The sequence below is a fragment of the Euprymna scolopes genome, chromosome 24 (genome assembly GCF_053919585.1).
Source record: "Euprymna scolopes isolate OS-2025 chromosome 24, ASM5391958v1, whole genome shotgun sequence".
Lineage (NCBI taxonomy): Eukaryota > Metazoa > Mollusca > Cephalopoda > Sepiida > Sepiolidae > Euprymna > Euprymna scolopes.
In genome coordinates this window covers 80,354,107-80,378,990 of record NC_136505.1, presented here as the reverse complement: position 1 = coordinate 80,378,990, position 24,884 = coordinate 80,354,107, and the positions used below count along the sequence as shown (strand labels likewise).

At 30.3% G+C, this 24,884-nt stretch overlaps 1 protein-coding gene across 3 annotated transcripts in view; it reads left to right on the top strand.

Annotated features, from left to right (window-relative positions):
• The window catches only part of LOC145246794 (telomerase protein component 1-like), a 715,591-nt gene extending 702,772 nt beyond the window's left edge, over window positions 1–12,819 (top strand). For all 3 annotated transcript variants that reach the window (XM_080108593.1, XM_080108592.1, XM_080108594.1), the window contains 2 exons: window positions 10,265–10,369; window positions 12,446–12,819. In XM_080108593.1, coding sequence (XP_079964719.1) covers window positions 10,265–10,369; window positions 12,446–12,571 — 231 coding nt within the window. In that variant the 3' untranslated portion in view covers window positions 12,572–12,819. The remainder of the gene's footprint in view (window positions 1–10,264; window positions 10,370–12,445) is intronic.
• Window positions 12,820–24,884: the final 12,065 nt, after the last annotated feature.

The following is a 24,884-nucleotide window of genomic DNA, read 5'->3' as shown; positions in this document are numbered from 1 at the left end:
TTCTAGTGTTCACGTCAATTTAAAAAAATTACTTTAAATTGAGGAGGCAAAAATAAAGTCTGCACAATGGAAAATTGTTATTTAAATGTAACTTTAGGACTTTAATGCATCACAAATACAACAGGAACACAATGAACTAGTTAATATTTCGTAGCATAGCCCTTCTGCAATTTGACAGCCTGCAATCTTTTGGGAATTCCTTGAATTAGACTGCAGCAATATTCTGGGGAAAGGGCATCCTACTTTTCTTTAATTTTTATCTAAAGTTCTTCCAAATTTGAAATTTTATCATTGCATAGCTATTCCTTGATGTAATGCCATACTTGATTTATATACCTTGCTTTATATATATAAAGTAAAAACTGAGCACATACGATTAAATTATTCGTTTTTCATCCGACGGACCTAATGCCTACCACCATTGCCTAGCCTATTGAACTTGCTTTCGTCGCTAAAAAGCACTTTTGACCAATATGAAGAGTTACGATCTTTATTGCATATGACAATGTCCAGACGACACTTTTTGTTCTTTACAGAAATCATTGGCTTGCGTCTTGCAACATAGCCTCGCAAATTAAATTCCTTTAATCTGTTCTTGACGGTAGAAAGAAAGTGCTTTTTAACAAGATTGCACTGTTGTTGGATTTAGGGAGCCGTTTCAAATCTGTTTCTTAGGTTGTGAATCTTGATAGCATTGTCTTCCCTGTTAAATGTAACTTCAGTACAACCAGATGCCGGTGTTTTGATTTGGGTGCTTTTGCACAGTCTTTCGTACTATTTTCTCATCACATTTCAATCTGCGGCCGATTTCTCGATCGGATAAACAAGAAAGTTGGAGATTAATGAGCTCCTGACGATCACTAAGAGAAAGTCATGCCATATTGACTAAATGTTACGTTGTATAACCTGGAACAACAGCAATTACGATTAGAGATGCTTTGTTGCTTGGATGGATATTTTAAACTGATTTAGAGGCGATAATTTAAGCTGGTTTCAAGTGAATTTGTTGCTGCGCACTTTCTTTTTGCCTCATCAATTTGAAGTTATTTTTTTAAATTGACATGGACAGTAGATTATTTCAATTAAAAGTCAAATATTAACAGGTCAAATCATAGAGGAATAAAAGGGCAATCAAATGAGGTATAGGTTGTTTAAACAGTTACATTAAATTTAGCTTAAATTCGCAGTTTTTGAATAAAATTACAAGTGCAGACTTCCTTTTTGCCGGCACTGTATATATATATATATATATATATATATATATATATATATATATATATATATATATACTAGCAGGCCGCCCGGCATTGCCCGGTATAAAATACGCTTAAATATGATATTTTGATGCAGATTTCGTATTTATTAAAAAGTTTTTTAAAAAAATGACCCGTGAGGCATTACTTTTAGAATGCCCCTCATATAAAAGACATAAAAACAAACAGAAAACCGTGGCAAACTATGTTGACTCGGCAGTTGTCGAGAGAGGGGGGGGCGGGTCACAACAAAATTAGTTAACAATTTGGTCCAATTAATTTAATAAATAAACCAAACTAATTAAGTTCAGATTTCTAAATTTGATGAAAAAAATTAAAAAAAAAACAAAAACAAACAAAAAAAAACAATAACATAATTATGTCATTGTTTTTTTTTTGTTTGTTTTTGATGCACATCTACAATCAATCCTGCATTATTTTCCAGTTTATACACAAAGGTTAACTTATTGGTGGGTCGAGTTACAATTGTTAGATTGAATTATTTATATTCTTGCTATTGTAACTTTCAGTTGAAGTAGCAAAGAATTATTTATATTCTTGCTATTGTAACTTTCAGTTGAAGTAGCAATGAATTATTTATATTCTTGCTATTGTAACTTTCAGTTGAAGTAGCAAAGAATTATTTATATTCTTGCTATTGTAACTTTCAGTTGAAGTAGCAAAGAATTATTTATATTCTTGCTATTGTAACTTTCAGTTGAAGTAGCAAAGAATTATTTATATTCTTGCTATTGTAACTTTCAGTTGAAGTAGCAAAGAATTATTTATATTCTTGCTATTGTAACTTTCAGTTGAAGTAGCAAAGAATTATTTATATTCTTGCTATTGTAACTTTCAGTTGAAGTAGCAAAGAATTATTTATATTCTTGCTATTGTAACTTTCAGTTGAAGTAGCAAAGAATTATTTATATTCTTGCTATTGTAACTTTCAGTTGAAGTAGCAAAGAATTATTTATATTCTTGCTATTGTAACTTTCAGTTGAAGTAGCAAAGAATTATTTATATTCTTGCTATTGTAACTTTAAGTTGAAGTAGCAAAGAATTATTTATATTCTTGCTATTGTAACTTTCAGTTGAAGTAGCAATGAATTATTTATATTCTTGCTATTGTAACTTTCAGTTGAAGTAGCAAAAAATTATTTATATTCTTGCTATTGTAACTTTCAGTTGAAGTAGCAAAGAATTATTTATATTCTTGCTATTGTAACTTTCAGTTGAAGTAGCAAAGAATTATTTATATTCTTGCTATTGTAACTTTCAGTTGAAGTAGCAAAGAATTATTTATATTCTTGCTATTGTAACTTTCAGTTGAAGTAGCAATGAATTATTTATATTCTTGCTATTGTAACTTTCAGTTGAAGTAGCAAAGAATTATTTATATTCTTGCTATTGTAACTTTCAGTTGAAGTAGCAAAGAATTATTTATATTCTTGCTATTGTAACTTTCAGTTGAAGTAGCAAAAAATTATTTATATTCTTGCTATTGTAACTTTCAGTTGAAGTAGCAAAGAATTATTTATATTCTTGCTATTGTAACTTTCAGTTGAAGTAGCAAAAAATTATTTATATTCTTGCTATTGTAACTTTCAGTTGAAGTAGCAATGAATTATTTATATTCTTGCTATTGTAACTTTCAGTTGAAGTAGCAAATAATTATTTATATTCTTGCTATTGTAACTTTCAGTTGAAGTAGCAAAAAATTATTTATATTCTTGCTATTGTAACTTTCAGTTGAAGTAGCAAAGAATTATTTATATTCTTGCTATTGTAACTTTCAGTTGAAGTAGCAAAGAATTATTTATATTCTTGCTATTGTAACTTTCAGTTGAAGTAGCAAAAAATTATTTATATTCTTGCTATTGTAACTTTCAGTTGAAGTAGCAAAAAATTATTTATATTCTTGCTATTGTAACTTTCAGTTGAAGTAGCAAAGAATTATTTATATTCTTGCTATTGTAACTTTCAGTTGAAGTAGCAAAGAATTATTTATATTCTTGCTATTGTAACTTTCAGTTGAAGTAGCAATGAATTATTTATATTCTTGCTATTGTAACTTTCAGTTGAAGTAGCAAAAAATTATTTATATTCTTGCTATTGTAACTTTCAGTTGAAGTAGCAAAGAATTATTTATATTCTTGCTATTGTAACTTTCAGTTGAAGTAGCAAAGAATTATTTATATTCTTGCTATTGTAACTTTCAGTTGAAGTAGCAAAAAATTATTTATATTCTTGCTATTGTAACTTTCAGTTGAAGTAGCAAAGAATTATTTATATTCTTGCTATTGTAACTTTCAGTTGAAGTAGCAAAGAATTATTTATATTCTTGCTATTGTAACTTTCAGTTGAAGTAGCAATGAATTATTTATATTCTTGCTATTGTAACTTTCAGTTGAAGTAGCAAAAAATTATTCATATTCTTTGCTATTGTAACTTTCAGTTGAAGTAGCAAAGAATTATTTATATTCTTGCTATTGTAACTTTCAGTTGAAGTAGCAAAGAATTATTTATATTCTTGCTATTGTAACTTTCAGTTGAAGTAGCAAAGAATTATTTATATTCTTGCTATTGTAACTTTCAGTTGAAGTAGCAAAGAATTATTTATATTCTTGCTATTGTAACTTTCAGTTGAAGTAGCAAAGAATTATTTATATTCTTGCTATTGTAACTTTCAGTTGAAGTAGCAAAGAATTATTTATATTCTTGCTATTGTAACTTTCAGTTGAAGTAGCAATGAATTATTTATATTCTTGCTATTGTAACCTTCAGTTGAAGTAGCAATGAATTATTTATATTCTTGCTATTGTAACTTTCAGTTGAAGTAGCAAAGAATTATTTATATTCTTGCTATTGTAACTTTCAGTTGAAGTAGCAAAGAATTATTTATATTCTTGCTATTGTAACTTTCAGTTGAAGTAGCAAAGAATTATTTATATTCTTGCTATTGTAACTTCCAGTTGAAGTAGCAAAGAATTATTTATATTCTTGCTATTGTAACTTTCAGTTGAAGTAGCAATGAATTATTTATATTCTTGCTATTGTAACTTTCAGTTGAAGTAGCAAAGAATTATTTATATTCTTGCTATTGTAACTTTCAGTTGAAGTAGAAAAGAATTATTTATATTCTTGCTATTGTAACTTTCAGTTGAAGTAGCAAAGAATTATTTATATTCTTGCTATTGTAACTTTCAGTTGAAGTAGCAAAGAATTATTTATATTCTTGCTATTGTAACTTTCAGTTGAAGTAGCAAAGAATTATTTATATTCTTGCTATTGTAACTTTCAGTTGAAGTAGCAATGAATTATTTATATTCTTGCTATTGTAACTTTCAGTTGAAGTAGCAAAAAATTATTTATATTCTTGCTATTGTAACTTTCAGTTGAAGTAGCAATGAATTATTTATATTCTTGCTATTGTAACTTTCAGTTGAAGTAGCAAAGAATTATTTATATTCTTGCTATTGTAACTTTCAGTTGAAGTAGCAAAGAATTATTTATATTCTTGCTATTGTAACTTTCAGTTGAAGTAGCAATGAATTATTTATATTCTTGCTATTGTAACTTTCAGTTTAAGTAGCAATGAATTATTTATATTCTTGCTATTGTAACTTTCAGTTTAAGTAGCAAAGAATTATTTATATTCTTGCTATTGTAACTTTCAGTTGAAGTAGCAAAGAATTATTTATATTCTTGCTATTGTAACTTTCAGTTGAAGTAGCAAAGAATTATTTATATTCTTGCTATTGTAACTTTCAGTTGAAGTAGCAAAGAATTATTTATATTCTTGCTATTGTAACTTTCAGTTGAAGTAGCAAAGAATTATTTATATTCTTGCTATTGTAACTTTCAGTTGAAGTAGCAAAGAATTATTTATATTCTTGCTATTGTAACTTTCAGTTGAAGTAGCAAAGAATTATTTATATTCTTGCTATTGTAACTTTCAGTTGAAGTAGCAATGAATTATTTATATTCTTGCTATTGTAACTTTCAGTTGAAGTAGCAAAGAATTATTTATATTCTTGCTATTGTAACTTTCAGTTGAAGTAGCAAAGAATTATTTATATTCTTGCTATTGTAACTTTCAGTTGAAGTAGCAAAGAATTATTTATATTCTTGCTATTGTAACTTTCAGTTGAAGTAGCAAAGAATTATTTATATTCTTGCTATTGTAACTTTCAGTTGAAGTAGCAAAGAATTATTTATATTCTTGCTATTGTAACTTTCAGTTGAAGTAGCAAAGAATTATTTATATTCTTGCTATTGTAACTTTCAGTTGAAGTAGCAAAGAATTATTTATATTCTTGCTATTGTAACTTTCAGTTGAAGTAGCAAAGAATTATTTATATTCTTGCTATTGTAACTTTCAGTTGAAGTAGCAATGAATTATTTATATTCTTGCTATTGTAACCTTCAGTTGAAGTAGCAATGAATTATTTATATTCTTGCTATTGTAACTTTCAGTTGAAGTAGCAAAGAATTATTTATATTCTTGCTATTGTAACTTTCAGTTGAAGTAGCAAAGAATTATTTATATTCTTGCTATTGTAACTTTCAGTTGAAGTAGCAAAGAATTATTTATATTCTTGCTATTGTAACTTCCAGTTGAAGTAGCAAAGAATTATTTATATTCTTGCTATTGTAACTTTCAGTTGAAGTAGCAATGAATTATTTATATTCTTGCTATTGTAACTTTCAGTTGAAGTAGCAAAGAATTATTTATATTCTTGCTATTGTAACTTTCAGTTGAAGTAGAAAAGAATTATTTATATTCTTGCTATTGTAACTTTCAGTTGAAGTAGCAAAGAATTATTTATATTCTTGCTATTGTAACTTTCAGTTGAAGTAGCAAAGAATTATTTATATTCTTGCTATTGTAACTTTCAGTTGAAGTAGCAAAGAATTATTTATATTCTTGCTATTGTAACTTTCAGTTGAAGTAGCAATGAATTATTTATATTCTTGCTATTGTAACTTTCAGTTGAAGTAGCAAAAAATTATTTATATTCTTGCTATTGTAACTTTCAGTTGAAGTAGCAATGAATTATTTATATTCTTGCTATTGTAACTTTCAGTTGAAGTAGCAAAGAATTATTTATATTCTTGCTATTGTAACTTTCAGTTGAAGTAGCAAAGAATTATTTATATTCTTGCTATTGTAACTTTCAGTTGAAGTAGCAATGAATTATTTATATTCTTGCTATTGTAACTTTCAGTTTAAGTAGCAATGAATTATTTATATTCTTGCTATTGTAACTTTCAGTTTAAGTAGCAAAGAATTATTTATATTCTTGCTATTGTAACTTTCAGTTGAAGTAGCAAAGAATTATTTATATTCTTGCTATTGTAACTTTCAGTTGAAGTAGCAAAGAATTATTTATATTCTTGCTATTGTAACTTTCAGTTGAAGTAGCAAAGAATTATTTATATTCTTGCTATTGTAACTTTCAGTTGAAGTAGCAAAGAATTATTTATATTCTTGCTATTGTAACTTTCAGTTGAAGTAGCAAAGAATTATTTATATTCTTGCTATTGTAACTTTCAGTTGAAGTAGCAAAGAATTATTTATATTCTTGCTATTGTAACTTTCAGTTGAAGTAGCAATGAATTATTTATATTCTTGCTATTGTAACTTTCAGTTGAAGTAGCAAAGAATTATTTATATTCTTGCTATTGTAACTTTCAGTTGAAGTAGCAAAGAATTATTTATATTCTTGCTATTGTAACTTTCAGTTGAAGTAGCAATTAATTATTTATATTCTTGCTATTGTAACTTTCAGTTGAAGTAGCAATGAATTATTTATATTCTTGCTATTGTAACTTTCAGTTGAAGTAGCAATGAATTATTTATATTCTTGCTATTGTAACTTTCAGTTGAAGTAGCAAAGAATTATTTATATTCTTGCTATTGTAACTTTCAGTTGAAGTAGCAAAGAATTATTTATATTCTTGCTATTGTAACTTTCAGTTGAAGTAGCAATGAATTATTTATATTCTTGCTATTGTAACTTTCAGTTGAAGTAGCAATGAATTATTTATATTCTTGCTATTGTAACTTTCAGTTGAAGTAGCAAAGAATTATTTATATTTTTGCTATTGTAACTTTCAGTTGAAGTAGCAAAGAATTATTTATATTCTTGCTATTGTAACTTTCAGTTGAAGTAGCAATGAATTATTTATATTCTTGCTATTGTAACTTTCAGTTGAAGTAGCAAAGAATTATTTATATTCTTGCTATTGTAACTTTCAGTTGAAGTAGCAAAGAATTATTTATATTCTTGCTATTGTAACTTTCAGTTGAAGTAGCAAAGAATTATTTATATTCTTGCTATTGTAACTTTCAGTTGAAGTAGCAAAGACATGTATGCTGCAAGGCTAAAAATTAAAACATGAACCCATAGTTATTACGTTATGCATGCATATTCGTAATGCTGCCGTTCGACCTTCACCTCTCAAATTCCATTTTTTTAATTTTCACAATTTTCCCCAGCTAAAATCCAAATATAAAGTTTTGCATGGGTTCGAATACCCTATATATTAAGTTTCATGTCTGTAGACCAAAAACTGACGGAGAAGTTTGGTAAGCAAAATTTTTAAAACAAATATATATATGCATACATAAATATATATAGAGAAAGGTTTGTGTTTATTATAACCTTTTTACACAAACATTATGCCTATATAAGTCAAGTAGGATATCTGCATGAATATAAGTACACAAAATAGTTGACTAAAGATGATCATCCCGTAAGAAAACTGAAACAAAAACTAATAGGGAATTTAATGAATGTTTAAAATAATATACAAATTAGATAGATCTTTTGCAGATGAATGCAATTCCACGACCCAGTTATAACAAGTTGTATTTTCTTTTTAAATAAACAGAAAAAAGGCCTTTTTTATGTTGTTCCCATACGCGCACACAAATTAAAAAACCTAGACACCTCAAAAGCATGTGGATCAGATCTCATCCCGGCTCTGCTATTAAAAAAATGCTCTGCCGAGGTTGCTCCAGTTCTCTCCAAACTTTACAATAAATGCCTTAACGAATCTTGCTTTCCCGACCGCTGGAAAATCGCCTCTGTGGTACCAGTCTTCAAGAATTCTGATGAAAGAACTGACTCACTAAATTATCGCCCCATTAGCCTACTCCCGCTTTTCGCCAAAATATTTGAGTCCTTAGTTAATCAAGCCCTAGTCCAGCACCTAACAGCTGCTAAACTCCTGACTGACAAACAATATGGATTCAGGCAAGCCCGTTCAACAGCAGATATCTTAACTGTAGTTTCTGAACGTATATACCGTTCATTGGATAAAACAGGGGAGGGTAGAGCGGTGGCCCTTGATATATCTAAGGTTTTTGACAGGGTATGGCACGATGGTCTTCTAAGGAAAATTAGATCATATGGAATCACTGGAAGAATTCATAATGTAATTAAATCCTTCTTAAGTAATAGAAAAATCAAAGTTGTCCTCGACGGTCGTACATCTAAACAATATGACATAAATGCGGGAGTACCTCAGGAATCTATCCTTGGACCTCTATTATTCCTGATATTCATAAATGACCTCCCTGATAAAATTGTTTCGGAGATGGGTATATTTGCCGATGACACCACTCTCTATAACAGATATGAAGGGAAAACAAGTGAACACATATCCAAGGAAATGGCAGAAACACTAGAGGATGACCTCCAATCTGTAGTGGAATGGGGGAAAAAATGGTTGGTCACATTCAATGCTGCTAAGACTAAGCTTGTTTCCTTCAATAACTACAAGAAACCTTCTCTACCACCAATAGCAATGGCCAAGAACACATTGCCTGAAAGTACTTCTTTTAAACTCCTCGGCCTAACGTTTACAGGGAATATGAACTGGAATAGATACATTGAGAGCATTGCCAAGGCTGCTGCAAGGAAGGTTGGCTCCCTCTACCGTACTAGAAAACTACTTACGCCTGACAGTATCCTATACCTCTATAAGGCCACCATTCGCCCATGTATGGAGTACTGTTGTCACATCTGGGCTGGTGCATCTGCTGCTTGTCTCTCAATCCTGGACAGGGTTCAAAAGAGAGTCGCCAACCTGATAGGTCCTGAACTGTCATCTAGGCTTCAGCCTCTGTCTCATCGACGAGATGTTGCATCCCTCTGCCTGTTCTACAAATACTTTAATGGTGAATGCTCTGACGAACTGCAAACACTTGTACCTCCCTGACGTAACTACCCCCGACAAACCCGACAAGCTACTAAGTCTCATCCCTTTACAGTAGAGATCCCTAGGTGCAAGAAAGCCTTTTACTCCAATAGTTTCTTCCCCAGAACTGCGGGTCTTTGGAACTCCCTTCCGGGATTCTGCTTTCCCAACTGCACTGATATGCAGAAGTTCAAGTGTAATGTTAACAAACATCTTTCTACTCATCTCCCTTCATAATGACCCTGCTAATTAAGTCCCTAATAGTAGCCCCCTGCTTCAAAGTGGCACTGTGCCTTGTTTGGGGTGAAAATTGAAAAAAAAATAAATAAATTAAAAAAAAATGGTAATAAGTTTCAAACAGCGACGAGATGGACCAACCAACCAACCTCACCCCCCTTGTTTTTGAGTTGGTCTTGTGCCTAGTTTTTTGTTCATTTTTCCTTTTGTATTTTTCTTTTTCTAGTGATGAAAAAATTTAATACCTCAAAGTGTAGTATCTGTTCTGATGCTACACTTAAGTTAATTTGTCCTTGGTCAACGGAGGGGAAACCCTCTATACTGAGACAATTATTTTTTTTGGTCCCAACCAGAGTGCCCCTTTTGCCTTTTGGGGGGGGGGCTGGTTTTCCCCCACATTAAAAACGACCTTGTGTCACATTTTGCTTTCATGGGGAAGCAAATAAATATTAATAGAAAAAGTTTTTTTTATATGAATATCAATACACAAAAAACAAAAAAAAATTATTGGAGTATAGATCATAGAATGCTTTGCAATTAAATGCTAATTTCTTATTTTACAGCTACACCATGGAACTTCCCTTGAACAAATTCTTGTTTTACCAACTATGATTCTCACAGCTGATTCTGCTGGTGTAATTAAAGTTTGGACGCCTGCTTTTCAGCAGGTGAGATTTTATATTTCTTTTATTCATTTTAATTTCATTAATGTAAAGCGCATTAATGTTCAAATCATCGTTTTGCTCCATTTGAAATTTAAGCCCGGTCATAAAATACCCTTGAATACTTTTACTTTAGAATTGAAATGGAAGACTGGAAATCAAATCTGTTGCTGGAAAAATGGTTGGATCATTCTACCGCTTGCTACTTGGACATTTTGTAACCAATAAATCTTACATTGAATAGTTTGGTCATAACAGAAATTTTGATGGAATTTCAACTTACGATTTTTCCAAATTTGATGTATGAATCTGATGCTTACGTAACGATCATGTAAAATGGACGTCTGATGAGATAAGTCTTGAGTTTCAATGGTTTTCATAACATGATACTTTATACAATATGAAGAAGTAAGACTCAGATCAGACTTTAATTTATCTTTATATTGTCTGGCAGAGTCATGCAGTCTCAACACTGACTTATGTTCTTGTCTTGCTAATGTAATATTTTAATCTTTATTCATAAAATCTCTTAATGGAGTTTTCCTTCTGAGAACAAAATGGTTAGATCTGCTGCAGAAAGTACCTGACTCCATGTGTAATCCTTTACTTATAGAAAACTAAACACACCTAAAGGTGGAGTGCTGCTTCCACATCTGAAAAGATGCCACACAGGACAATCTTTTCTACTTTGAAAGATCACAAAATCGACTTTGAATAGTCACACAATTTTATTAATATAGAAATAAACACTATTTTATTAAGGTCGGTTAATTCCTTGATTTATTGTTTACACGTTTTTTTTTGTTTTTTTTTTAATTCCTTGATTTTTTAAAATTCCTTAATTTTTTTTTAAATTCTTATATTTTTAAAATTCCTTGATTTTTTTTGTTTGGAATTTTGGACTTACTATTTCAGATATAATACATATTAAAGAGAGTATAAACCAAAAAGAATAAATTATACGATTATGTTGTCTTAAATTGGAAAATTCTGCTGATGTAACATTTAAAACTAGTGGGATCATGCCTCTGTGTTTCCTGGAAAATTGAGGAATCCAAGAAACTCCTGCAACTCATGAAGCCATATAAATATTTTGAATCGAATGTTTGACTTTTTATTAAATATTATAGGTGTTCTGTAATTATTATATTTAATATTATGTTGAAGCTGAGTTAATTTGTTTCCTTAAGGTTTTTTCATACATTATTTATTTCAATATCATTCATACCTCTCTGTAACTTATTTATTAAAAAACAGTTAAGCAATTTCTCATCGTTTGGCTTCCTCCTGCTCCTCCTCTTTATTTTTTTCCTTCTTTCCTCGTGAATAGATAATAGTACTACTATTTTTTTAAAGAAATTTTCAAATGCCCATAATAAATTAACAGAAAAGACTATAAATAATATTTTAAAATTCAGTTTATGCTTTAAAGTCATTTAGCTTTTATTTTCTTTAAATAGTAATAAGATTGTTACCCATAACGAAAAATAAAGATTATAATGTTTTTATAGATAAGAAATAAGTGTGGACCAATATAATTTTAAGGTTAAGTTGTTGATTTTAGCGTGTTGGTTATCATCTAGTTTCAACCAGCGTTCTGTTTTTTCTTTTAAAGATTTTCTTATTTTGAAAGTGGCAAAATGGAAAATAATTCTCTTACTAGATTGTGAAGGTGGGACATTAGATGAGCGGATGAAATATTGAGCAGGACTAAATATGTAAAAGAAAGGAATAGATTTAAAATAATATTTATTTTTAAGTAAGAACCAAAAATTTATGAATCAGATTAAAAAAAATCTTTTGTTATTATTAAAACTATTCTGGTTCAAGTAGAAGGCGAGTCTTGTCTTCACTTTGTAAGCTCTTTGGACTAAATAGATACTCTAGACAAATGCAATAAAGGATCTTTTCCTCTTCGGTCTCTCTCTCTCTCTCTGATTTTATGGATGTCATCATTTTATAATATGCACAATTATCTTATCTTTTAAAATCTATGATGTCATCTAGTATGTATGCATTGGAGCAAATAATAAGATTCACACCGTTTTAGATGAATCCATTTTTTCTTTTTTTTTTTTTCAGGTTGGAGAGTTCCACTGCTCAGCTGCAGTGACATGTCTGATTAACTTGAGCAGCAGAAAAGAAGAAATAAACTTCATGGCTGGCGATTTGCTTGGATTTGTTTATTATCTTTCAATGAAGTTATGAATGATATTTTTATTTGCATTCGTTTTTCAAGGTTTTTAATTGAATTCATGTCAAGTTTTTAATTGAATTCATATCAAGTTTTTAATTGAATTATTCAAGCTTCAACTTTGTTTTCTTTATATTGTTTCTTTTCTGATGATTGCATTTCCTTTCTAATTTCGATTTCTGAAAATTCTTAAAGATTACTTAACACATTAATGTGTTGTTTGTGGATGCTTTTGTCACTGATCAATAAATTTATTATAATATTTGTTCTCTGTTGTTTCATTATAAGTAAATAACTCGACTAATTGTGGTTTCTGAAGGTAACAAAGATGTTTTATGTGTTAGAATTTTTGATGGCAATTAATAATTTGGACTAGGTTGACAAGAAAGTTCTTGTGGAATTTCTAATTTTGATTTCAGATGACGTATTTTCAAATATGTTTTTGTTATAATACCTTTTCTTTATCATTTTAAAGAGCGTTTTTCGCTTAATCTAATCATTTAAATTACAATCGTTTTAAAACAATTATATCTTTTCAGAACGTTGAATACAAGATGGGGGAAAAAAGCAAACTAGTACAATTTTCTTATTTTAATTCAAGCTAGGCCGAAAAACTGATGAAACAGCTCACGATATCAATGAAGCGTTTGGCTCAGGAGCCACTACTGAACGTACAGGTGGTTAAAGAAATTTTGTGTCAGCGATGAGAGTTTTGAAAATGATGAGCACAGTGGTCGACCATCAGATGTTGACAATAATCAATTAAGAGCCTTATAAGAGCCAATCCACACACAACTGTTCGAGAACCTTCTGAATTAGACGTAATGTATACGACAATTTCCAACCACTTGGATTGAATTGAAGATTAGAAAGACAAGAACACTTGATAAATGGATGCTTCACGAATTGAACGACAAAAGAAACACCGTTATGAAGTGTCATGTTCCTTTCTTTTATGCAACAACAATGACACGTTTCTCGATCGGGTTGTGACTTGCGATGAAAAGTGGGTTCTTTATGATAACTGGCAATGCTCAGCTCTGTAGTTGGACACCGATGAAGCTTCACAACATTTCCCAAAACCAGAATTGCACCAAGAAAAGGTCATGCTAATTTTTTGGTGGTCTGCAACCGGTCTCATCCATTACAGTTTATTGAATGCAGGCGAAACCATTACGGTAGAAAAGTACTGTCAACAAATGGGTGAAATGCATCAGAAACTTCGACAACAATATCCAGCATTAGTCAATGACAATGCCCGACCGCAAATTGCCAAACCAGCCCTGCAGAAGTTGAACAAATTGAGCTACGAAACTCTACCTCATCCGCCATACTCTCCTGATCTCTCACCTACCATCTACCACTTTTTCAAGCATCTCGACAACTTTCTGCATGGGAAATGCTTCAAAAACCTAAGCGATATCAAAAACCTAAGCGATATCAAAAACCTAAGCGATATCATTTTATAAGCAAATTCAATGATAGTCCCCCTCCCCCCAAATACATAAACAACATGTGATTCGATATGTTAGCAAGGATTACTTTTTCTTAACGGTGACCTGCAGGGTTAATGTATGATTACTTTTGGTACTTTTCTAGTAGAATTACCAAAATCTCAGGTCATCTGTCAAAGAGTATTACATTGTTTTGTTAATAGGTTAGTTTGTAATGTGCAGATAAAATAAATTTAAGTTGATAGAAGACAAAACAGAACAAAGATGAGTAGACTCAAGCTGAAATATAATAGTGGAACCAGCTATGTAGTTTCGATTTTATAGATCCAATTCTATTCAATTCATATCTATGACCATACATCTATGCATATATGTTTTATATATACAATATTTTACATGTAGGATGCTCTTACTTGCGTCAGGCGGTCAAGCGGTGTGTCTGTGATGCTATATTTTGGGATATCTCCCCTTCATCAGGTGTGTGTTCGATTTTCAAACATGCATAACAAGTTTTATTGTAGATGGAGCCGGTTCACAGAAATTGGAAATTAATTTATCTGTTTCAGATACATATTAGACTCGATATTATTTGGAGTTTTTTATATTAATACTTGTCTTTATTCGTTGATTTTATATATTTGTTTTTTTTTTTTTTACTGCAGTTCTCTTAGGATTGTTGGGTGTTTTCATTTTTTCTTTTATAGTTTTTACTATTATTATCGGGCGTGTTTTGGTATTCAATATTATTTATAGTTTTTAATTAACATTTAACCTTAATTACTTTGTGTTATTAGCTAATCTTTATTCGTTTATTTTATTTTTTTTATTAGTTTCTGTGGTTCTGTTTCTTTTTTTTTTCTGCGGTTCTTGTTATATGTTTTGACTTTTTATAATTAAGGGGAGGTAACTCCTTATATATTTCTTCTCAGATACAATTTATCTTGCTCCTGATTGTCATGTATTATGACTATTGAAGCTTAGAGGATGATATATGCTTAGTACAAGCATGTATCGTTGTCATCTTTCATGTACAGATATCTCTTCAAAAGTCATGTGCAATGTAAACAGACCTAACAAGTTGGAGGCATGCAGTCTCATATCTGCACAGGGCGGGTAAAGCTTATCTTAACATCGTTGCTAGTTTTGTTGAACAGTAACTAGCTTGGGTGGAACTTTTTGTAAATAAATAGACTATTTTAAGGATAACACTGCTCAACCAATGCATGGGAAGGGTCTAGACTTAAACATCATTTGATCTGAGGTTGATCAACTGATGGTTGTTTACACTTGCTGGGGAAATTATAGAAAAAAATAAAGTTCATGTAAAAGAAAGACTTTATGTAAACATTCTGCATGGAATGATTGGGAGGATTCTGCTCTCACAGAATGAAGAACTGCCATTGTGGCTAAGAAACTAGACATTGTTGCTCTATCTAAAACTCGACTCAGTGAAAAAATCAATTAACTGAAAGAGGTTCTGGATACACATTTTTTTGGAAATCTTGTGTTTCACTGAATAATTTTTGTTGTAATCTACACTTGATGCGTTTGATGCATAGTACTGAGCAAAGCGGGGATGGTTGGATCATTTTCGTCAAGTAAATTTTAGTTACTTCCTTTGAATGACTCTTAATGACTTTTTGGCAAAGTTTCACTGCAGTTTTAAACTCTGACAAAGTAGTTTCAATGTGATTCTCGCATATAAACGACTGCATGGTCTCCATAGCCTTCAACGTGTCCAAATCAATACTCTTGATGTGAGAACTATGTTGATTTTGAACATCTTGATTGTGGAGCAGATCAATCTGTGATCTGACCAACATTTCCCTATACTGTAAAATTGTGTAAGGCTTACATCTCGTCTATCAAAGCTACATATAATAATAATAGTTAATAAGGTTCGACTGGAGATGTTTCCAACTGTCTTTGCAATTAGGTAGTTAAAACATGGTATTTGTGAGCAAAACATCAAACTCACTTCAAAGAGACAATAAGAGAACACCGTTTGATTCGGTTTGAACCAATGACGTTTCTCCGAGATGGCATATCACTACCTACACAAGCATTGAAGTCACCTGAAATTAACACCCTGTTAATCTGTTTACCTTAAGAGGAGTCAAAATGTTCTTTTAGCTCATCAGATGAATCAAGTGTAGGTGCATAGCAACTAAAAAAAAATGCAGGAAGTAAGGATTCCTGATGAAAATAAAACGATGCTAGAGTCACGTTTCTCAGAACTTGCTTTTCCTATCCAATTTTCAACTTCTTCTGACCGTATGCTCTGGTAACAATTCTTCGTTCAGGGTTCTTTTTGTTATCTTGAAGTGTTCTCATATTCTAAGATTCAATGAACATATTTGTTCCATGTATTTTCTTTCTACTTTTTATTTGACTGCAATATTGGGTGCCTAGACATCTGCACCTGATGACAGGGACAAGAGCAATGTTTAGGTCATCTTTTATAGACCCAATCCAATGAAGAGGAAAGCAATGCCATCCTACAAAGGACTGCTTTGTTATGAAAGAACATAAGTCACACAATTAGTTGCAGGAGATAATACAGAATTCTTTCCCTTTATTTCTGTCTCTTAGATCTTTGAGTGTGGTTCCTTGTGCTTTTGTTAAATTGGGTCTGATGTTGGTTTCCTCTTGTATAATTGAGAATATGTTCCGTTTTAGGCGTGTGAGTTTGACATGAAATGTTACCTCCCTTAATTAAGAAATTTTAAACTGAGAATAAATATATAAACAGTCATCTCCCCTTAATTATAAACAGAAGTCAAAGCGTTTATAACAAGAACCACAGAAAATTAAAAAACAGAACCACAGAAAAAAATAAATACAATAAACGAATAAAGACTACCTAATAATACAAAGTAAGTAAGGTTAAATATTAATTAAAAACTATAAATAATAGTGAATACCAAAACACACTGGATATTAATAGTAAAACATAAAAATAAAATGAAAACGCCTAATGCTACTAATAGAACTGCAGAAAAAAGAGAACTGCAAAAAAATAAATGAATAAAGAATAGCTCCTTTAATAAGAGTTTTCTTAATTTGGAAATTTCAACTTTCGCTAAATTACCAGTAATTATATATAACTAGCGGGACTTGTAGAAATTCCACAGTGGACTCTTTCATATGTAATATATTGATGTTGGCATTCTGTGGATGTTCAGCGTAATTGGAGACGCCCTGATGGTAGCTCTTTTGTTGAAATTGCAAAAGTATTTATCTAAGATAGCTGGGACACCAGGTATAACCCGGTGGTAAAATACGCTTGAATATGATATTTTAATTTATGCAGATTTCGTATATATAGAGATATAGAGAGTCTATTTTCTATCGATTCTTATGTATTATAAAGTAGTAATTAAAAAAATAAAAAAATATATCCATATGACTTGGGTGCATCAGCTGGAATTGAAACTGAAACCAAAATTTATGCAATATATATATATATATATATATATATATATATATATATATATATATATATATAAACTTGAGTTCCTTCAGCTATAATCGAAATCGAAACCAAAACTTATGAAGAATTCTTGGTAGAATTATTTATTACAAGAAATGGAAGGTCATAACAATTAAACGACAGTCACTCGGAAAAAAAAAGATGTAAGCGTGACACACAAAATAACACGCTATCTTATTAATATCTAGGCTAGCAGAACCCATGGAAATTCCACAGCAGTTGAAAACATCATCAAATAAGCAAACACTAGAATGTCAATAGATTAATCAGTGTAATATTAATTCCGATTTATTATTTAAAAGTTTTACTACTTGCTGATTTGTCATGATTTTCAATTTTAATAACTTTTATGTACGTCACAGGTAAGTTTTTTTCGTTACGGCTAAGAGTTTGTTTTATTTCATATAGGTACGGATATATCACATATTACTAAACAAAGAAAAGAAAATAATGCTTTGGAAGCCTGTCATTGTGAGAACAAAACGAACATTATTTTCCTACACCCCATTCCTAAACAAAAACATAGGAGATAATGCATGGGAGATTACCTTGTGACCACAAAACAGATACTACTACTCCACCCCTGCTAAAAAAAAAAAGGTGTGGTAATCCCTGGAAGCCTCCAGAGCAACATAATCGTGCTTTTATTAGGTCGTTTGAATTTGGTTTGGAACCAAACACCTCGCTTTTCATTATCAAGGCTGATTAACATCTAACCTAGCTGGTTAAATAAGCCATCGCATTCATGTGACAGCAGAATCAAAATAACAGATTTTCTTCTGATGCTCCTTGAGGTACGGCACTAATCAGCAGAAATTGGCCTCAGCCTTCATTCGTGCATTTCAATCAATTGGAGCAAAGCTGTTAGTATATACTTCTTTTCTCAATTTTTATAAGCTACTTTGAGATTTTCACACTTAGAGAATAATAGATAGTAATTCAGATGAAAGGTGTATGTGTGACGTAACCATCTACACACAGACTGACCAAAGTAATGTATGCCAAGAAAAGGTTGACTCTAGAATTTCTAAAAACTTGTTTATAAAATCACCAGTTTGAAGAGAGAAAGAAGCCGACTAAACCAAGATGTCTACAATATCAAATAAAGCTACAACAGGCATTTTTGCACCAAGTAAAATACCTAAATTTTAACCAACTTTCGATCCATCCGACTAGACTATAAACTTCGCTTATTTTTCCTTTTGTAATAACACTGCTTTGGCCATGTTGAATGCAAACTCGATTACCATCACCACCACCACCACCAGACGTATTCTACATGCTCAGACACTGGAGTGAATTTTGTAATGAACCCCATAAAAACTTACCCTGACCCTTTTGCTGAAATTTTTAATGAAAGTCAAGTAGAAAGGAATTTAGAGAAAATGTTTGATATAGATTCTCTGGGTATTTCTCCGGAAGACGAGGCTATGTGTAATTATGATTTGGAAATTCGACCCCCCCTTCAAGATTAAATGGGGTAAAATCTATTGAAGCTCGTGATTCTATGTTGACTAGATTCCGTGAGCTTTGCTATCAGGATTATCTGTTGAGCTTGAGAGAACAGTGTAAAGATTTGCATGAGGTCAATTTTCAGAACGGAATCAAAGTTGATGATGTGGTTCTTAAGAATCCTGCCAAGTCTAGACCATTTTGGCTGCTGGGAAGAGTTTTGGAGTTAATTGTTGGTGACGACAAAAAGATTCGTTCTGTAAAAGTCAAGAGAGGTGATGGATCTGTTCAAGTCCATTCTATCAAACTGCTATATCCTCTAGAACTATTATTAACTCATGCACACCATCCTAGAACTATTCCAGAATCGAAAAGAGTGTGTGAAAAAAAGATTGATATTGCAAAATCAAATGTCGATGTGCCAGATACTAAGAGTGCATCTATTCCAATGAAACAACGTTCTAAGAGGACTAAAAATTTTAAAACTAGTAAAAACTGTCCCAATAATCCTTATATATACTATTAGATTCAGTTTTATCTAAAACTTAGTCTTCACATACCTTAGCTTATAGGTACTTATTGTAGAACAAAGAAAATAACTGTTAATGAAATTCTACTTTATTATTGAAAGGATGAAATTTCTATAGTCCTATTAGTGCACCAAATGAGAATTTCTTCACTTGCAAACAAAATACAACACTCACTTCTTTCAAACTTTGGACTTCTTTGTGGAAACTCCACTCCTTCTACTTTCAAATTTAAAGTTCCTAAAAAAAAAATTCATGTTTGGCTATTTTGCCTTAAAAAGGAACATTTTCTATGAACTTTTATCATTGGCTATATGTGCTATTAAAATTCAATTTTCTGAATACTTTAATTTTTGGCTATTTTTGCTTAAAAAAAAATAAATTTCCTGTGAATTTTTATCATTGGCTATTTTTGACTTTAAAAAAATCCTTTTTCTGTGAACTTTCATTTTTGGCTTTATCTAAAAAAGTAACATTTTCTATGGACTTTTATCATTTGGCTATATGTGCCATTAAAATTCAATTTTCTGAATACTTTCATTTGGTTATTTTTTGCTTAAAAAACAAAAACATTTTCTGCGAATTTTTATCTTTGGCTATATTTGCCTAAAAAAGTAACATTTTCTATGAACTTTTAGCATTGGCTATATTTGCTATTACAAATGATCAATTTCTGTGAATTTTACTCTTTGGCCATTTTTGCCTTAAAAAAAAAAGAATATTTTCTGAGAACTTTCCATCTTTGGGAATTTTTGCCAAGAAAAAAAAACAAAAAACAAACTTTCCTGTGAACTTTCAGTTTGACTGTTTTCTATCTCTAGAACAAACAACCTTTAAAGAATTATGTTGCAATGATTTCATACTGCAATTTTGTTTTGGGGAAGAATATTGGAATTATTAAGATTGTGATTGGATGAAAAAAAACAATCAATCACAGACCTCCCTTTTTAGATTCCTCCCAACCCCTCGAGAAGCGGTTACTTCAAATTCTCTTCCTTTTTTGCTAGTTGAAGCCAAGAAGACAACACGTGTTTTTCATTCTCCCTTCTAGTCGACGTCACATTATTTTTGCTACCGTCTATAGTTGGAAAATCCCAATATTTAATGTATCAAAAAACATGTTAATCAAAGTTTTCCAACAAAAGTTTGTGAAAAAAACAGAATCCAACACTTCCATACTTCATGTCTCTTTTACAAGTTTGGACATTTTTACATGAGAATAAGAATCATCAATCATCAAAAAAAAGCAACTAAAAACGTATCACAAATGAATAGATCTCTTCTATTTCAATACAATGGAGATAATGCGTATCACTTTTTTTTCATATGATAATACAATGAACAACTGACATGTGTGAAAAAACAAAATATTACTAGCACGTATGAGAATATATATATATGTGTGTGTGTGTGTGTGTGTGTGTGTGTGTGTGTGTGTGTGTGTGTGTGGCATGTGAATATCAAATATTTGTATTTTGTAGTTATTGTCATGGATACAATTTCTTCTTTCTCTTTGCTTTTCATTCTCCATTTTCCATTCTTCCTTTTTCTCATATTATTTTGTTATTTTCATTCCCTTGAAATTACGTTTTCTTTGTCCGTCTGTATGTCCGTCTTTATTATTATTATTATTATTATTATTATTATTATTATTATTATTAAATTTTTATTATTAATTAGTTTTTGTCGCTTGCTTTCCCCATCGATTACTTTATTTGATTTAGTTTAATAATTGCCTTTTTATTCTTTTCAACGATTAAAGAGGCCAACTTAAATCTCCATCAAATTAAAATAATTGCTTCCATCTTAAGAAGATAATCTTTGTTCAAATCGAAACATGTTTTTTAATAACATAATTATCAACAAGGCGTTAAATATTTGTCATTTGAAGCAGAATAGAAAGTGGCATACAGTAGTTAGGTTTTTTTGAAACAGAGGCATGAGGACACTAATTTGTGTCACACAAATAAAATATAAAAACATAGTCTGCTTATGATACAATTTTACAATTCTAAATAAAAGAATATTTTAGGAAGATATTAACTGAGAAGAAACGCTAACATTCTGTCACAAGTTCATTTTAAAAATAATTTCGAGAATCAACATCGTTATTTAAATTTGAAATTTGGCAAAAGTAGGGAAAGGTGTTTTGTCCCAAAGACAAGCTAAACATGAAGAAAATAAAAAGGAGAATGATCATTAATGAAAAAATACGAAAATTTGTTATGGTTGCACGTGTGTACGTACATGGCACCTAAGTTCAATAAAAAAGGAGATAACTAATGTTTGACAAAGTTATTATCCAGTTTGAATTAAGTTGAATATCTTTTGTGATAAAAATTATAGCTTACATAAGCCTAAATGCAGGAGTGCCTCAGGGGTCTATCCTTGGACCTCTATTATTCCTGATATTCATAAATGACTTCCCTGACAAAATTGTCTGTGAGATGGGTATATATGCTGATGACACCACACTCTATAACAGACACGACAGGAAAACAAATGAACACATATCTAAAGAAATGGCAGAAACACTAGAGGGCGACTTCCAATCTGTAGTGGAAAGGGGACAAAAATGGATGGTCACATTCAATGCTGCCAAGACTAAACTTATTTCCTTCAATAACTACAAGAAACCTTCTCTACCACCAATAGCAATGGCTAAAGACTCTTTATCTGAAAGTACATCTTTTAAACTCCTCGGCCTAACGTTCACACGAAACATGAGTTGGGAAAATTACATTGAGATCATTGCTAGGACCGCTGTGAAAAAGGTAGGTTCTCTCTACTGTGCTAGAAAGCTACTAACGCCCAAAAGTATCCTGTAGCTCTATAAGGCCACCATTCGCCCATGTATGGAGTATTGTTGTCATATTTGGGCTGGTGCATCTGCTACTAGTCTCTGTCTCCTAGACAAGGTCCAAAAGAGAGTCGCCAACCTCATAGGTCCTGAACTGTCATCTAAGCTTCATCCTCTTTCCCATCGACAAAATGTAGAATCCCTCTGCCTGTTCTACAAGTACTTTAATGGTGAATGCTCCAACGAACTGCAAGCACTTGTACCCCCTCGACGTAAATACCCCCGACAAATGTGAAAAGCATCAAAATCCCACCCCTTCACCCTAGATGTAAGAGAGCCTTCTACACCACACCAGTAGTTTCTTCCCCAGAACCGCTAGACTTTGGAATTCCCTTCCGGGTTCCTGCTTCCTCAACTGTACTGATATGCAAAAGTTCAAGTGTAACGTGAACCGACATCTTGCTGCCCAACTCCCCACATAGTATCCCTGTAGCTTATGTCCCTGATAGTAGCCTCCTACATCAAAGTGGCAATGTGCCTTGTTTGGGGTCAAAAATAAATAAAATATGGTATTTATCTCCCAGCTGATGATGAGAATGATGAGAAATTGATGGCAAAATTACTATATTGTCCCAGCAGCCAAACGTGCATGAGATGCACATGTACATGCATATGCTTCCAACATGTGTCCCGGTGGCACAAAAGACATTCCTTGATTGTTCATTATTCTTCCGACCTAACTTTGTTTTTATAGTTATTTCTAACTACAATGGATAATTGCGATGCATTCTTGGAATAGTATTTAAATGACCATATGTATTCATTTGAAATTTTGATGATTGAGTTCGATTCCAGCATTCTTCTTTAATAATAATTATATGCGACCCTAAATACTCTCATAATAATTATATTTGACCCTAATTACTTTAATAATAATTATATTTTACACTAATTACTTTGATAATAATTATTTGTGATGCTAATTACTTAAATAATAATTATATTTGACCCTAATTACTTTAATAATACTTATATTTTACCCTAATAACTCTAATAATAATTATATTTTACCAAAATTACTTTTATTATAATAATATTTTACTCTAATTACTTTACTAATAATTATATTTGACTCTAATAACTTTGATAATAATTATATTTGACCCTAATTACTTAAATAATAATTTAATTTGACACGAATTACTTTAATAATAATAATAATATTTGATCATAATTACTTCAATAATAATTATATTTGACCCTAATTACTTTAATAATAATTATTTTGACCCTAATTACTTTAATAATAATAATAATAATAATTCATCCTAATTACTTTAATAATAACTATATTTGACCCTAATTACTTTAATAGAAATTATATTTGACTCTAATTACTTTCATAATAATTATATTTGACATAATTACTTTAATATTTGGCCCTAGTTACTTTAATAATTATTATTTCTTACCCTAATTACTTTAATACTAACTACATTTGTACCTGATTACTTAAATAATAATTATATTTGACCCTAAGTACTTTTATAATAATTATATGTTACCCTAATTACATTAATAATTATTATATTTTATCCTAATTACTTTAACAATAATTATATTTGACTCTATTTACTTTAATAATAATTATATTTGACTCTAATTACTTCATTAATTATTATATTTTACCCTAATTACTTTTATGATAATTATATTTTACTCTAATTACTTTGATAATAATTATATTTGACCGAAACAAATTGAACATTAATTATATTTGATCCTAATTACTTTAATAATTATTATATTTGATCCTAATTACTTACATAATAATTATATTTGACACTTATTACTTAAATAATATTTATTTTTGACCCTATTTACTTCAATAATAATTCCTTTTATAATAATAATAATAATAATAATAATAATAATAATAATAATAATAATATTTTATCCTAATTATTTTAATAATAATCATATTTGATCCTAATTAAACTAATAATTATTATATTTAACCCATATTACTTAAATTTGACACGAATTACTTTAATAATAATTATATTTGATCCTTATTACGGGAATAATAATTATATTTTACCCCAATTACATCAATAATAATTATATTTTACCCCAATTACATCAATAATAATTATATTTTACCCCAATTACATCAATAATAATTATATTTGAATCTAATTAATTTAATAATAATAATTATGTTTGGGCCTAATTACTTTAACAATAATAGTATTTACACCTAATTAATTTAATAATAATTATATTTGATCCGAATTACTTTTATAATAATAATAGTTGATCCTAAGTATTGTAATAATAATTATATTTGATCCTGGTTACTTTAATAATAATTATATTTGGCCCTAATTACATTAATAATTATAATATTTTATCCTTATTATTTTAATAATTATTATATTTGACCCTAATTACTTTGATAATAATTATTTTTGACCCCTATTACTTTAAAATTAATAATAATATTAATAATAATATTTCATCCGAATTACTTTAATAATCATTATATTTGACACTAATTACTTTGATAATAATAATAATTGATCCTAATTATTAAATAAT